Raw genomic sequence first — 13,233 nt, 5'->3', positions numbered from 1 at the left:
TTTTCTGTTTATTGTCTCTGTATGCTTGTAGTTGTGTGAAGTCTCATTTTATATAATTTTGTACATGTTATTTTTGAATAATATATATTTTTTAATGATAATTTTAAAAGTTCAGCTTAGTTAAAACCTTTTTGTTCATCTTTGGGGTCCGAGAGGGATTTTATATATGTTGTTGTGAATCCCTGGGATTAAAGTTTTGCTGATTCTGGTCAGCAAAAGTTCTCTAAGAGCCTAAATAAATTCACATGTGGAAATATTTGTTTAGAAAAAGTAAAAAAAAAAAAAAAAAAATTAGAAAGGAAAGAAAAAAGGAGGAAATAGTAGGTAAAACTAATACTTATCTTGGTTTTAGAACAATTTGAAATTTTTAAATCTTTGTTTTTAAAAGTCTTGCACAAAAACACAAAGTGCATGTGATAGGATAATCAAATGCCAGGAGAAACAGGGATCATGTGCTTCTTGATCTTCCTTATTAGTTAGTCCTGAAAGGACCTGGAGCTTCCTCTTTCACGGTCAGGATCAAGTCCTCCAGCTTTACCTCGATCATTATTACATTTCAAAAAGTCACAAGAATGAAAACTGATAACTGTTGAGTCAATTCCTGCCCCCTACTGGTTAAAACGCACAACATTATAGATGCACACACGTTTAGAAAGTCTTTTGAAGCCTCTCCAAAACAACTACAAATCCTAAAATAATCTGTTTAAACAGTTATAAGTATTTCTAACTTTTTAAATACTCCGTAATACACATAAAAAGCGAAAATAGTTAAATTTTTTAAAAATGTGATAAAATAATTAAGAATTTTATTTATATATTTTCAAGGAAAACTTTGATAAATTGAGTGTTTTTCCTATGGTGCGCTGCAATATCATTCCACATCTATTGGTGGCGCTGCGTTGTTTCGGTTACTGTAACCAAGAAGAAGAAAAAGTTGAAAACAGGAAGTGTTTGTAAACAAATACGTGACGGATACCAAATGGGGTTAAGCAGTATTGTCACACATTTTTTTTCTCTTTTTGATGAAATGAGAGAAATGTAGCAGAGAGTTGGAGATGGGGGACAACCAGCGGGAGAATGTCGGAGAAGGAAACTCGGACTGGATGTCCCGTCTGCCGGAGGAGCTCCTGGACGTCCCGCTTTGGAACCTGGCTATTCCTGGTAACACCTGAACCGCTCAGGAAATACCCAAACGTTATTTTAAATGTTAATACTAACCGTCTGTGTGTAACAGGGAGTCACGACAGCATGTCCTTCTGCCTGGACATGTCCTCCCCGGTGCTCAAGTCGGAGCCCTGGCTTCTCCGGCTGACGGACCGACTCTTCCCCTGCTTGATCCGACCCTGTATTTACCGCTGGTCCACCACACAGGTACCGGGGCCTGATGCAAATCTTTGTTTCATGTCTTTTAGTGGTCATCTTTATGATATTTTTTCTTGCAGCAATCTGTCCTCTGGTATCAGTGTGAGCTCGGTATTCGCTACTTGGACCTGCGGATCGCCAGGAAGCCAGCAGGGGGCAGCAGTTTGTTCTTCGCCCACGGGATCTACACGCTGATGAGCGTCAAGGTGTGTGAAGGAGACAAGAGGCGTAAGAGAAGCACTACTTCAACATATTTTTACTCAAGTAAAAGTAATAAGTAGCCATCCAAGAAATTACGCAAGCGTAAAAAATATTTGGTAAAGTGTCCACGCAAGTACTGAGTAACTGATCGTAACCAAAATAATTTAATATTTAAAAATTACATTAGCAGAGGGACTAAAATGTGAAGTTAAGTGGACATTTTGGTATTTTAAGGACCAAAATGACAATAATTTATACGAAGTAACAAAAAATTACAAAATCAGGCAGAAGAAAACCTTTCCAAATGACTTTAATAAAAAGAAAAAAACTTATAGGTGTGTGTCACTGTCTGGGGAAGTTTTGGTTAAACATGTTTTTCATTCAGTGGGTAGAGAATACAGAAATTTTACTCGAGTAAGAGTTTTAATACTTCATAATAAAATTATTCAAGTAAAAGTAAAACATTTTCTCAAAAAGGTTTCTCACGTAAATGTGATTGAGCAGCTATTACGGACAGAAGAAAAGCTGGGTTGTTTATTCTGGGTTCATGTGTTTCTGTGTGTGTAGGAGGCTCTGGAGGAGCTGGCATCGTGGCTGGACGCTCATCCCAAAGAGGTCATCATCATCTCCTGCTCTCACTTTGAATCTCTGACTGATGAAGATCACGTCCAGCTGGTGGACTTCATCCTCTCGCTCTTCAGCAAGAAGCTCTGTTTGTCACAGGTTAAGAATCAAAGCATCTCCTGAAGACACACACGTTATCAGTGAACTTTATGTGCATGTGCTGTGTGTGCAGGATACTCCCACGTTGCGTTCCTGTTGGTCTGGAGGTCAGCAGGTCATTCTCTCCTATGATGACCTGCAGATGGAGTGTCAGCACCGCCAGCTGTGGCCAAAAATACCTTACTGGTGAATTTAGCACACATTTAGAAGCCATATTTCCTTCCACAAAACAAAAAATCACAAATATATTACTATCTGGCCTCTTGGGGGCGCTGTGTCTGCAGGTACGCTGACAGCCCAGATCCAAAGGAAGTGATCGCTTATCTGGAGGAAAAGAAACGCCATGGAAGACCAGGTACTTCAGTTTTAAACCTGCAAAGCAAGTTGAGTCACATTAAAACCTTAAAGGAATGTTTCTGCAAGTTTTTCTGTAGGGTAACGTGTCAGTAGTCAGTATCTTACCTGGAGTAAACAGAGAATCAGGAAGGAATGTGGACTGACAGACCAAACAGACTTAAAGTGTTTTGTGTTTCCAGGTCATTTTTACGTCAGCGGTCTGAACCTGACTGAAGACGCTCGCTACATCCTCCTTCACCCCCTCCAGAACCTGAGGAGGATGACGGTGGAGGCGCTCTCGCTGCTGCTCCGTTGGACCGCAGAGCAGCGCCCCGGCCCGGGAGTGGGCGGAGTCAACATCGTGTGCTGTGACTTCGTAGGTTTCAGTAGGTTCTGTTCGATCGTGATCGGCCTGAACTTCAAATTGCTGAAAGCTGCAGCCAGGACTTCTTCTGGTTCCCAGTTACCTCCGGGATGAGCCGCTTGAACTGGTTCCACTGGTTTAGTTGGGAACATTAGCGCTCAGTGTTACAGAAAAACATTTGGAAACATTTGGAGCAAGTTACCAGAATCTCCACACTGTTGTGTACAATTTCTTATCAATTAATTCATCTTAACCTTTGCTTCACAATTATTATTGATCACATTTCAATCAATTTAACTGCAAACTGTTACACTTTTAAACACATTTCTAGTTTGATAAATTGTCTGTACATATGTGTAAAAAAAAATTTAAATCAGCGTTTTCTTCTGTGAAATCAAATATTTTTGTATGACTGAATGAACTCAATACAGTTGGTTGGGCTCAAACAAATCTGTTTAAGGGTCTTTTTTATTTTAGTTTTATACTAAAAGGTTTTAATTTAAATATTCACCATCTTCTAATTACTTATTAGTCATTCTGTCTATATGTCAGCACACAAATCAGACATATCTACTAAATTACCAAGAACCAGAGAATTAGAAAATGTCTAATTTATTTGATTTCCTGAATAAATTACGACCAAAAAAGCCATTTTATATCGAATAAAACTGGTTACATTATGTCTTCAACTCTTGTTGAGTAAATTTGTTCCCACAGACGAACAAATGAGCACAATGTTTTTTTGTTTTTTTTAGGAGCTGAACCTCCCAAAGTAATTTAAAAAACGCACCATCACATTTTCCCACACGAGTTTATTCAACTATGACATCTCTTTCCAGGATGACAGAGAAACAATCTCCAGCTGAAGTTATCATAAAAACAGTGCACAGCAGGTTAATGGCTGAATCCTTGCATATCTGTTCATACATTTTATATCTGTGCTCCCAAACTTTGAAAGCAAATCACATCACACGTTACAGTCGGAGTAAAAAAAAGCAGTTGATTTAAAAAAAAAAAACCTAATAAATATCCCTTTGTTATTGATATAAAATATAGTTTTAAAATATTCTCCATCTTGTAGCAAAGTGATAAATGGATAATACTCATGTGCCGTGGGCTGCAATCAGTGTACAGAAGTGAAAAATATACATTTCACAGAGAAGAATCATCTAATCTTTGGTTTGTTCAGTCAGTTGGGTTTACTGGATTTACACGCCTACTCACCTGTTTTTCTGTGGAATGTGATTCCAAGTTATTTGCATATGTCTGGTTGAGCATATCTAAAAAAATGAAAAGAAAAGGCAGCTGGGGAAGCTGAAATACCTAAACATAATGCTGCTATTGGCTGGGGTTCGTAAGATTTATTTTCCTTGTAGCTGATTGGCTGAACACCCAAAAGCAGAGATAAAATAGACTATAGATGTTAGCTTCTGTGGTAGCGCTAAGACGGTTTCCACTCTGCGTAATAATGAATATTGAAGAATATTTTTTGTCAGAACTATTAAAATAGTCAGTTATAAGCATTTTTAATGGTCCCTAAGACCAGATAAAAATGTGTAAAAAGCCTCTTTTTATTACAGTAGCATCATCACTTCCTGGAGAAATTGGAAAATCCAACTTTTAATTTGAAAGCCCATTCTTCTAAGCCGCTCTCCAACATGGAAAAGACAAGTGAATAGCATTGGAGCAAAGCAGATGTCTCAAGTCTTCATATGGCAAAAAAACAGAAACTGTTTCTCCTCCAAACAACCAGGATAACTTGAGAGTTCCTGGCAACTTGTTCATCTTTGCACATTATTACTGTAATGTACCAATTAGGGCAGACAGAAGGTGTTGGTTACAATCTTTAAGACAGGGGATTGTGGAGGAGTCACTCTTCTGTGCCTTTTTGGAAAACTGTCTTTCTGGGTGTTAGAGGGAATGTTCCAGACCATTTGCTGAGCCATCATATTCAGGAAGAGCACCGTAATGACGTGTTTACAGTTAATTATCCAATCCAAATTGATTTTGTGGATGTGGAGAAAGCTTACGACCTTGTTCGCCAATGCATTTTGTTGGAGAAGCCAGTCTTTGAAGATCCAATCCAAGAGTTACAATCGCTGTTTGCATTCTTGGCACAAAGTTGGTCTTCACTAGGGTAAACCTTGGTCACCAAGGTTTCAAGGTGTAGTTGCAGCTTCCTTGAGAACCTCAGGAACTCATCTTTGGTTTTTGCAGACTATATGATTCTGTTTGCATCTTCAAGCCACTAGTAGCTCTATTGGTAGAGCCACTGCTCATCCACATTGAAATAAATCGAGGTGCTTTGGATGCTTCATTGGATGGTCTTTAGAGTTTTCTCCAAGTATTTTGCACTGAGGAGATACGTGAAGACACCTAGAATCCCCTTGGGGGAATGTATTACCTTCTAAATGTCCTGGAATCTCCTAACATAGCTGCAGAGGATCACTTGGAACAGGTTTCCCTCCTGAACTTGTTACCCATGTGACTTAATCTCAGAAAGTGGGAGAACAAAGGAAGGGTGGATGAATAAACTACAATAAAGGAAGATTACTTCCTGGCCTGCCTTTACTTTAGAGTAGTGAAGCAGTTTGAAACCAAAGGTAAGCAAGAAAACTGATATTCCTCCAACATAAGACTGAGTCACCTGAGTTAAACAGATGTGTAGGATGATTCTCTCTAGCACCATAAATCCAGGCTAAACAAACATAAAGTGATATTTCATGATAAAAACATATATACAATGCAACACAAACGGTGTACGGACAAATTAAAGCTTAGACTAGATCTATCTTTGCCTGCCGTCACTGATGTAGCTGTTCTCGACACACAGCACAACGTAGGAGCTGGAGCAGCTGCTGGAGCTCTGCTGCAACAGGCTGCGGCTGTGCAGCGGCGACGCCATGCCCGTCAGCGCCCGATCCCCGACGCGCCATGCCTCACAGTAGTTGTCGACGTCCCGCTGACCCCTGCTTGTCGACCCGTGCCACATCATCTTCTCTGGCCTTGGAGCGGCAAACAAAGCGGCTGTAGCGACCCTTTACTTTCAGATTTTAGTTTAGTGTGGAGTGTTGCCTCACCATGTGTCGTCTTGGAGAACATCTTTGCCGTCGAAGGAGTAGATCGAAACGTTGTCCCTCATTCTGCTGTCGCTGAAAATGCGGTTCCAGTTGTCAAACAGAACCTCATCCTGCAAACAAACATGCATCAGAATTAGCTTTTACAAATTTAGGGCTTTATTTTATCAAGCAGATTAGTTTCAGCACCTTCAGGTTGACTATTGGCACGTTCTCCCTGTTGGAGCTGTAAACGATGCTGTTGAGATCTTCCAGTTTGGAGGACAGGAAGGCTCGGAAAGTTCCCTTCATCCCGATGGCCTGGGCCTGGCTGAAGCACAGGAAGTCTGCGCCGGAGATGCCTCGCATGCCGCCCTTCTGAGGGCTGTTCAGCGCAATCAGGTGGAGCTGGGAAACAAACCACACATCTCAAAGAATACTCGCACAATGTTCAGAAAACAAAGAAGAAGAAGAAGAAGAAGAAGGGGATTCTTTTAATTGTTCAAGTTGTCCACACAATATATCTGGACGTTAGGGAGGAGTGGCAAGAAGAAGAAGACGTTCTGTTGGACAAATCCATGTAAAAAACTAAAACTGACGTTTTTGGATTGCAACCAAAATCCAACAGGGTGCAACTGTGTACTCAAAATCTTATTTTTACCAAGACTTGCTCTTCGTGTCATTGTAAATATACTTCCGTCTTGTCTTACCCCTGGTCCTGAGGTGTGTCTGTGGATGGGAGCCTGGGGAACCGGAGGCGGCGGTCTCTGAGGACGGGTTACCGGGTAGCGGGGATCCAAATATCGACCGTCCGGCTGGTTGAAGCGGTCCGTGTAACTCGGGTATCTGGGATTCGACGGCTGTGGGTAAACCAGATCTGTCTGGTACCGAGAGTCGGGTCGGTACCGGGGATCAGAGTCTGGGTTTGACTGTGATGGTGACTGGATGACGGGGCGCGACGCCTCGACTGGGACGCCCTGAAAATAATGATTAATGGGTTAAAAAACAGGAAGAGTCGTGTGGTTTAAAAACTTAAAACAGGAAACCACACTCACCGATTCACTTGGTAAAGAAATGTAGTTCCCAAGCTGAAAATAAAGATGTTTGTAGTTTTAAAAAGTTTTTATGGCAAATTTTGGATCATTACTCAGACACAAGTTTCACCTGAACTTGTCGGACTCCATCCCGAACTCGTACGTAGAGATCCGTTTGGTCGATAACGTACACCAGAGATCCTTCAGGCTGCCTTCTAGCTGTTGCCGCCATAGTGTCATAAGACCTAAAGACCGTCACCTGAAAACACAAAACAATGACTCAGCATCTTCTTAGACTACTTTATTCATTTGTTTGATTCTTCATGCTATAACGGATCCAACAGGAGAAAAAAAACAGCTGCAAGTTCATGAAGATTGTTCAGTTTTATGGTTTTCAAGTATTTACATAATTATTTACATAATTATCCTGGGATACGTTTCATAATATTTGACATTAAAAATCGTATGCATCAATTTAAAAATATCTAGGTGAACAAAAACTCACTCCTGACGAGAGTCCTGGAAGACCTGGAGCTCCAGGAGGTCCTGGGGGTCCAGGAATACTGATAGCTGCAATAAAACAGAAAAAGAAAAACCTTTAGCATCTTTAGACAGAAGCTAATTTTATTCCTTTTTCTTGTTTTTTTTTCTTTTTCTTCTACAGTTTTTTAAAACCTCAGTTTGTCCAATAAAATATGAAAAAATATATCCATCCTACTTTTGCAGGCATATCTAAAAATATACATTTTAAGAATAAAATTGTCATACTGTTAAAAGTATGAGGAAAAAGTAAATTACTCGTGATTACACACACACACACACATATATATATATATATATATATATATATATATATATATATATATATATAATTATGTATTGTTGCTCTCATGGAACTACCAGTGGACAAAAGAAAAAAATGGTAGCGATGCCAGCTCTACTTTTAGGTTTTTGGGGGGTTTATTAACATCATTGTTAAGAGTTTGTCACTGTCATAATAAAAAGTAATAATGTGATGCATGACAGTTTATGCAGCTGTTTTATCATAATGTGTGGCTCATTATTAAATTAGACAGATGTGAATAAACAGGTAAGTTCTTTGATTTCCCATAAATTTGTTTGTGGAGTTACTAATTTAAATTTCAACATCCAGAATACAAATGAAATACACCCAAAAGAAAACATAATAACCATATTAAAGGTTTTATTATGAAGCAGCAGGTAACTTTAGATGAGGAGAGAAAATTTGTTTTTGTAACTGGACTCACTCTGTGTTCCTCCATAGGGCCCAGACAAGGATGGACCTGGAGGTCCGGGTGGCCCTGGTGGTCCAGGTCGACCGTCATAACCTCTTCCTGGGGCTCCAGGAGGCCCCTGAGGGCCCGGTGGACCAACAACCGATTCTCCTTTTGGACCCTGGTCAGAGAGACAACTTTGATTATTAGGATACTGGAATGCCACCCAGACAGACAAAGGAAGAAATTAGTTGTTTTTTTTTCCCATTCATAGTTAATAACTTCTAGTTTTTTTAAAATGCTGGTATGTAAGAAATTCCAGACATCTGTCTTTGTGTCACTTATGGCTGTAAAATATATATATTGTATGTTTTCAGAGTATATGTGTTAGCAGAAAATATCTTGCTTCTACGCTGTGGATTCATTTTCAAGTTTCACATTTATTTAAAATATATATATTTTCACCAAACCAATCACATGTGTAAACATTTCATCAGTGCTCAAGTGTCTGTGACCCACTATAGTAGGGATACATCCTGTAAAAAAAAGTTCTGGCTCATCCTTGGGAATAACTTCCAGAAGCTTGAAGATGCCAAATTTAGCAGTTCATAAGTATAGACGAGATGGGAATGTCTGTCTATCCTACAGTTCTGGTCCAAAATGTGTAGACTGACTCCAGAACAGAAGCCAAAGGCCTTGTGAAGATGCTGTTGAAGCTGGTAAGACAGAAATGGACAAATTTGTCCTGTACCAAAGGTCACTCAGCGAGGAAGAAGCCATTTCTCCAACTAGCAGTTTGCAAATGTCCACAGGGACAAAGACCTTCATTTTGGAGACATTTCCTGTCAGCTGATGAAACTTAAGCGATGCTTATGCCACCCTAACTGTGAAGAATGGTGGTGGCAGCATCATGTTGAGGGGCTCTTTTGCTATAGGAGGAACTGGTACACTTCATAAATTGATGGCATCAAGAGGAAACAACATTATTCCAGATGGACAATGCCAAAATGGCAAACTTTGAACCGAAACTGCAGCAACTATTGTGAGAAGATTGAGGACAGAAATCCATAACATTTGACCCAAGTAACACCGTTCCAAGGCAATGCTACCAAATACAGAGGAAATGGATGTAAACGGTGGTCTTACTTGTGGCCCAGGTCGTCCTGGTGAGCCAGCTCCTCCTCCGTATCGGGGGTCATAATAACCGCCGCCTGGTTCTCCTTTCTCTCCTTTCAAACCCACCTCACCTTTCAACTCATTCTGGGCAAAACCAAAATGATTTTCACTTAAAAATGAAGTAATTTAATCTGCAACGCAGTTAGAATTGTGGACCTAGTGGGTGATTTTACCTTTAAAGTGTAAAAGTCAAAGCCTGTTCCCAGACCTGAAGAACAGAGACGCACACTGTAAATATTTACCTCCTGTTGTATTTGCTCCATATATATGAACATCAAGTGATGCTACCTTGAATTTCAAGTATTCCTGGTGGTCCAGGATTGCCTTTCTCTCCTTTAACTGTGCAAAAAAGGAGGAACGATAACATAAATAGCAGCAGATTTGTGAAACTTTGATTTGCATGAAAGAAAGTCTGAAACCTTACCTGCGTAATTCCTTGAGTACTCGTCATACCCCTGAAACAAAGAGACGAAGCAGTCAGAGATAAAGTCATTGTTCCTTCATCTAAATGGAAATCAGATGTCTCGACCCAACTCACGCCTGGAGGTCCGGGAGGTCCGGGGGGCCCCGGAGGTCCTGGGGTGCCCTGAGGAAATACCAAGCAATGATTAACGTCTTCATGACTCACTTGTTTCAACACCAAAGCTTTTCAAAGCACTTACAGGGTAACCGTATCCAGACCCACCGCCAGAGTCTCCCTTCTCTCCTTTGACCCCGTTTAATCCTGGTCGACCCTGAAACATTAGTCACACTTCAGACATTTTCTTATTTTAATAAAAACAATAGTTTAAAAATGTTCCTTAATACAACAGAAACATACTGATCTCCCAGGGATACCAATCTCTCCTTTTGGTCCAGAAAGACCCCGGGGACCCTGGAGAAATAGTTACTCTTGTCATACTTGCACAATGCTGGCATCTTGTCAAACAGATGAAAAATTTAATCAGTACATACAGGAGGTCCCACTGGGCCAGGACTTCCACTCTCACCCTGCAAATCAACATCAACAGTCACTTTATTTCTTAATTATATCCAATTCATGCCCCAATGGGTCAATTTCTGATACTTCAGATCGAAGAAAGCCAAGAAAAACAGAGGATGCTTTGCATTGGTGTACCGGCTGTCCTGTCAGGCCTCCCAGATATAACGGTCTCCCATCAGGCCCCATGATAATGCCAGGCTCTCCTTTCTGTCCCTGCAAGATAAAAATAACACATTTTCTCTCAAAACATTTTAAAATAAGAGCAAAAACCTGACAGCAAGACTGCTGCAATCTCCTTCACTGGTTAGAAGTTATTCAGATCGACCACCACATTAGTGACGGTTGGTCAGATCCAGATTTTCCAGTTTTTATCTGTTCGTCTACGTTATTAATGGAGGGATGTGGGTAGATTTTCACTACAAGGACTGTCCCACCTTAGGAGCGTATCCTGGAGCACCAGCATCCCCTTTGTCTCCTTTAGGCCCCGCTGGTCCCTAAATCAAAAGACATACCTCCATTACTTTAAGTTGAATGCTTATTTCAATAAAGTGAGGTTGGTAGATGCATTGATACGTACTGGGAATCCTGCACGCCCTGATCCGCTCTAAAGGAGGAGGAGAGACGGCTCATTAAAGACAGAACAGCCTGGCTCTTACTTGGCAAACGAAGTTAAAAGTCAGTGAGTTTTAGTTTAGTTCAGGGAACTGGGGGAGCATCAACTCACCTGTCCCAAATCGTTCCAATAAACCTCGTTAAACTAGCAAGACAAAGTTAGGTTAGTTAGTAACGAGCAGTGAGGCAGGCAGTGACCGTGCAGTGAAGGAGGGAGAGGATGATGAAAAGTTCAAGGGTTAATTTCATTTTCCAATTAATGTACAGATTTACAGTTGGAGCTCTGACTCACATCTCTTGACGGCGGCTGGTAGAGAACCTGTCCTGGTTGTCCAGGGGGTCCGGGTGGTCCAGGTGGTCCACCATCTCGACCTGGACGACCCTGAGTTCAGAATAAACACACAAATTAAAAAATATTTTTTCATGTGAAGTTGGGTTAACGTTTACTGAATGTGTTGTGGTTTAAGATTAAAGCACATTGGGACCTACAAAATGTCACATTTAAATTAAAAATAAAGATTCTGAGATGGCATTTTAGCATCAGTGTTTGAACAAACAACACAAAAAAAAGAAAACAAAAGAGATCTGAATGTAGAACAAATATTTAACAGGAAGGTGTTTTTCTTGCAGATAACGATAAAGTTAGACAGGACAAAGACAGGATTCCCAAACATTTTTCAGTAAAAAGTTCTAGACATTTCTCAGTAGATTTAACCATTTGGAAACAAATGTTATTGTGCCGATCTTAACCTATTGGTTACTTCGCCCGCTCACCTCACCACCTTCTTGCTGCTATTGCAAATATCAACAAACCACAGTCACTTCCTTCTTCATACAGTACTGCGGTTTCTCTGAACCAGTCAAGTTTTCTTTAGATCCATAGACTTTTCACCTACATGCTAACAGCAAACATTTAAACCATTTGGTCTCACCAATCAAATGAACCTCTTATCAGTCCCTCTAAAGGAAACTCACCGTCTCTCCCTTCTCCCCTTTCTCTCCCTGTTTACCCTAAAAAAATCAGCACAAGTAGAGATTAATATCTGAAATGACACATTTAACTATTATGTGTCTGGAAATATTGCATGATGAAGATGCTCAGTACTGGTGTTCCAGGATATCCATCAATGCCTGGAATCCCTGCAGGTCCCCTTGGTCCCTCTGCGCCTTTAGCTCCATGGTCCCCTGGAAAACCTGGCTTACCCTACAAACCATAATGAAACATTTTTACATTTATTTTTAACTAATAGATCAAATAAATAAAGTAGGGCACCTATGGCCTTTGAGGGAACTTAGCTGGACCAGTTATTCCTGCATTTTATGGTTAGCATTGATGCTAACAGACAATCAAACACAACAGCACTAATGTAGAAAAACATTTTTCAACATTTATGAAAAAAATGTTTTGCATTTAGGATAGTTAAATAATTGAACAAAAGAGTTAAAATAAATAAATGGAGGTAAATTGCTTGCCTATAACAATTAGATATTTTTAACACTACAGCACACAAGCAAATCAATCTGGTGGGTTTTTTTTTAAGTTTGAGTTTGTGAAGGTTTTTATGGAAAATTTGTCACACAAAAATCACAGTTTTGTTTACAAAATAAATCTGCGAGATGAAAACCCCATATTTTTTCACTACAATAAATTTTTTAAAAAGATATAGTCACGAAACATAAAACATTAATGAGAGAAATATTAATTGATGGAAACATGCAGGACGTTTTATGTAAAAATCCTTTGGAAACATAACCAATCAAATAAGCCAGGTTGAAACCAGAAATAAAAACATTTAATAAAAACAGTTATTCCTAATAGTTGCCATAGCAACACTTAAAACAAGGTAGTAGCTTATCGAAAAGCAGTCTGGTTGATTTTTAGTTCTACTAAAAACAATAGTTTTTAAATATTTTTATTTACTACAAATATTTTTCAACAACACTACAATTTCCAGAAAGTGACTTATTGGTTGCACTTTACAAACTTTATCATGTTTTCTTACAAGCTTCCAATACTCAATCTGCAGTGTTTACAAGAGCAACTTAAGAAAATGGACCACAGGGATTAATTTCCATTACTTACAGGTAGACCAGCAATGCCATGTGGACCCTGAAAAAACGATACAGTTCAGTTCAGGTAGTATAAGGTATG

At 39.7% G+C, this 13,233-nt stretch overlaps 2 protein-coding genes across 6 annotated transcripts in view; one reads left to right on the top strand and one right to left on the bottom strand.

Annotated features, from left to right (window-relative positions):
• Nucleotides 1-564: 564 nt before the first annotated feature.
• Nucleotides 565-3,675, top strand: LOC103457527 (PI-PLC X domain-containing protein 1-like). The gene is made up of 7 exons (XM_008397739.3): nt 565-1,161; nt 1,235-1,371; nt 1,443-1,568; nt 2,131-2,286; nt 2,360-2,472; nt 2,571-2,641; nt 2,823-3,675. Exons 1-7 carry the CDS (start codon nt 1,056-1,058, stop codon nt 3,098-3,100), a joined length of 987 nt encoding a protein of 328 aa, XP_008395961.1. The 5' UTR covers nt 565-1,055; the 3' UTR covers nt 3,101-3,675.
• A 103-nt stretch (nt 3,676-3,778) lies between these two features.
• LOC103457617 (uncharacterized) overlaps nt 3,779-13,233 on the bottom strand; it is a 37,388-nt gene continuing 27,933 nt past the window's right edge. For 4 of the 5 annotated variants that reach the window (XM_081597490.1, XM_081597480.1, XM_081597486.1 and 1 more), the window contains 24 exons: nt 13,165-13,191; nt 12,187-12,285; nt 12,057-12,092; nt 11,374-11,463; nt 11,194-11,226; nt 11,047-11,073; nt 10,904-10,963; nt 10,605-10,682; nt 10,442-10,477; nt 10,308-10,361; nt 10,150-10,221; nt 10,026-10,073; nt 9,912-9,942; nt 9,776-9,826; nt 9,661-9,695; nt 9,458-9,571; nt 8,345-8,492; nt 7,582-7,646; nt 7,207-7,335; nt 7,098-7,130; nt 6,753-7,019; nt 6,253-6,450; nt 6,067-6,176; nt 3,779-5,991 (listed from right to left, as the gene is read on the bottom strand). In XM_081597490.1, the coding sequence (XP_081453616.1) occupies nt 5,775-5,991; nt 6,067-6,176; nt 6,253-6,450; nt 6,753-7,019; nt 7,098-7,130; nt 7,207-7,335; nt 7,582-7,646; nt 8,345-8,492; nt 9,458-9,571; nt 9,661-9,695; nt 9,776-9,826; nt 9,912-9,942; nt 10,026-10,073; nt 10,150-10,221; nt 10,308-10,361; nt 10,442-10,477; nt 10,605-10,682; nt 10,904-10,963; nt 11,047-11,073; nt 11,194-11,226; nt 11,374-11,463; nt 12,057-12,092; nt 12,187-12,285; nt 13,165-13,191 (2,058 nt within the window). In that variant the 3' untranslated portion in view covers nt 3,779-5,774. The remainder of the gene's footprint in view (nt 5,992-6,066; nt 6,177-6,252; nt 6,451-6,752; nt 7,020-7,097; nt 7,131-7,206; nt 7,336-7,581; nt 7,647-8,344; nt 8,493-9,457; nt 9,572-9,660; nt 9,696-9,775; nt 9,827-9,911; nt 9,943-10,025; nt 10,074-10,149; nt 10,222-10,307; nt 10,362-10,441; nt 10,478-10,604; nt 10,683-10,903; nt 10,964-11,046; nt 11,074-11,193; nt 11,227-11,373; nt 11,464-12,056; nt 12,093-12,186; nt 12,286-13,164; nt 13,192-13,233) is intronic. The other variant, XM_081597484.1, reaches the window with a different exon arrangement.

Source organism: Poecilia reticulata, chromosome 2 (genome assembly GCF_904066995.2).
Source record: "Poecilia reticulata chromosome 2, P_reticulata-male-v2, whole genome shotgun sequence".
Classification (NCBI taxonomy): domain Eukaryota; kingdom Metazoa; phylum Chordata; class Actinopteri; order Cyprinodontiformes; family Poeciliidae; genus Poecilia; species Poecilia reticulata.
Note: the sequence above shows the minus strand (reverse complement) of the source record. Positions and strands in the feature narration are given on the sequence as shown.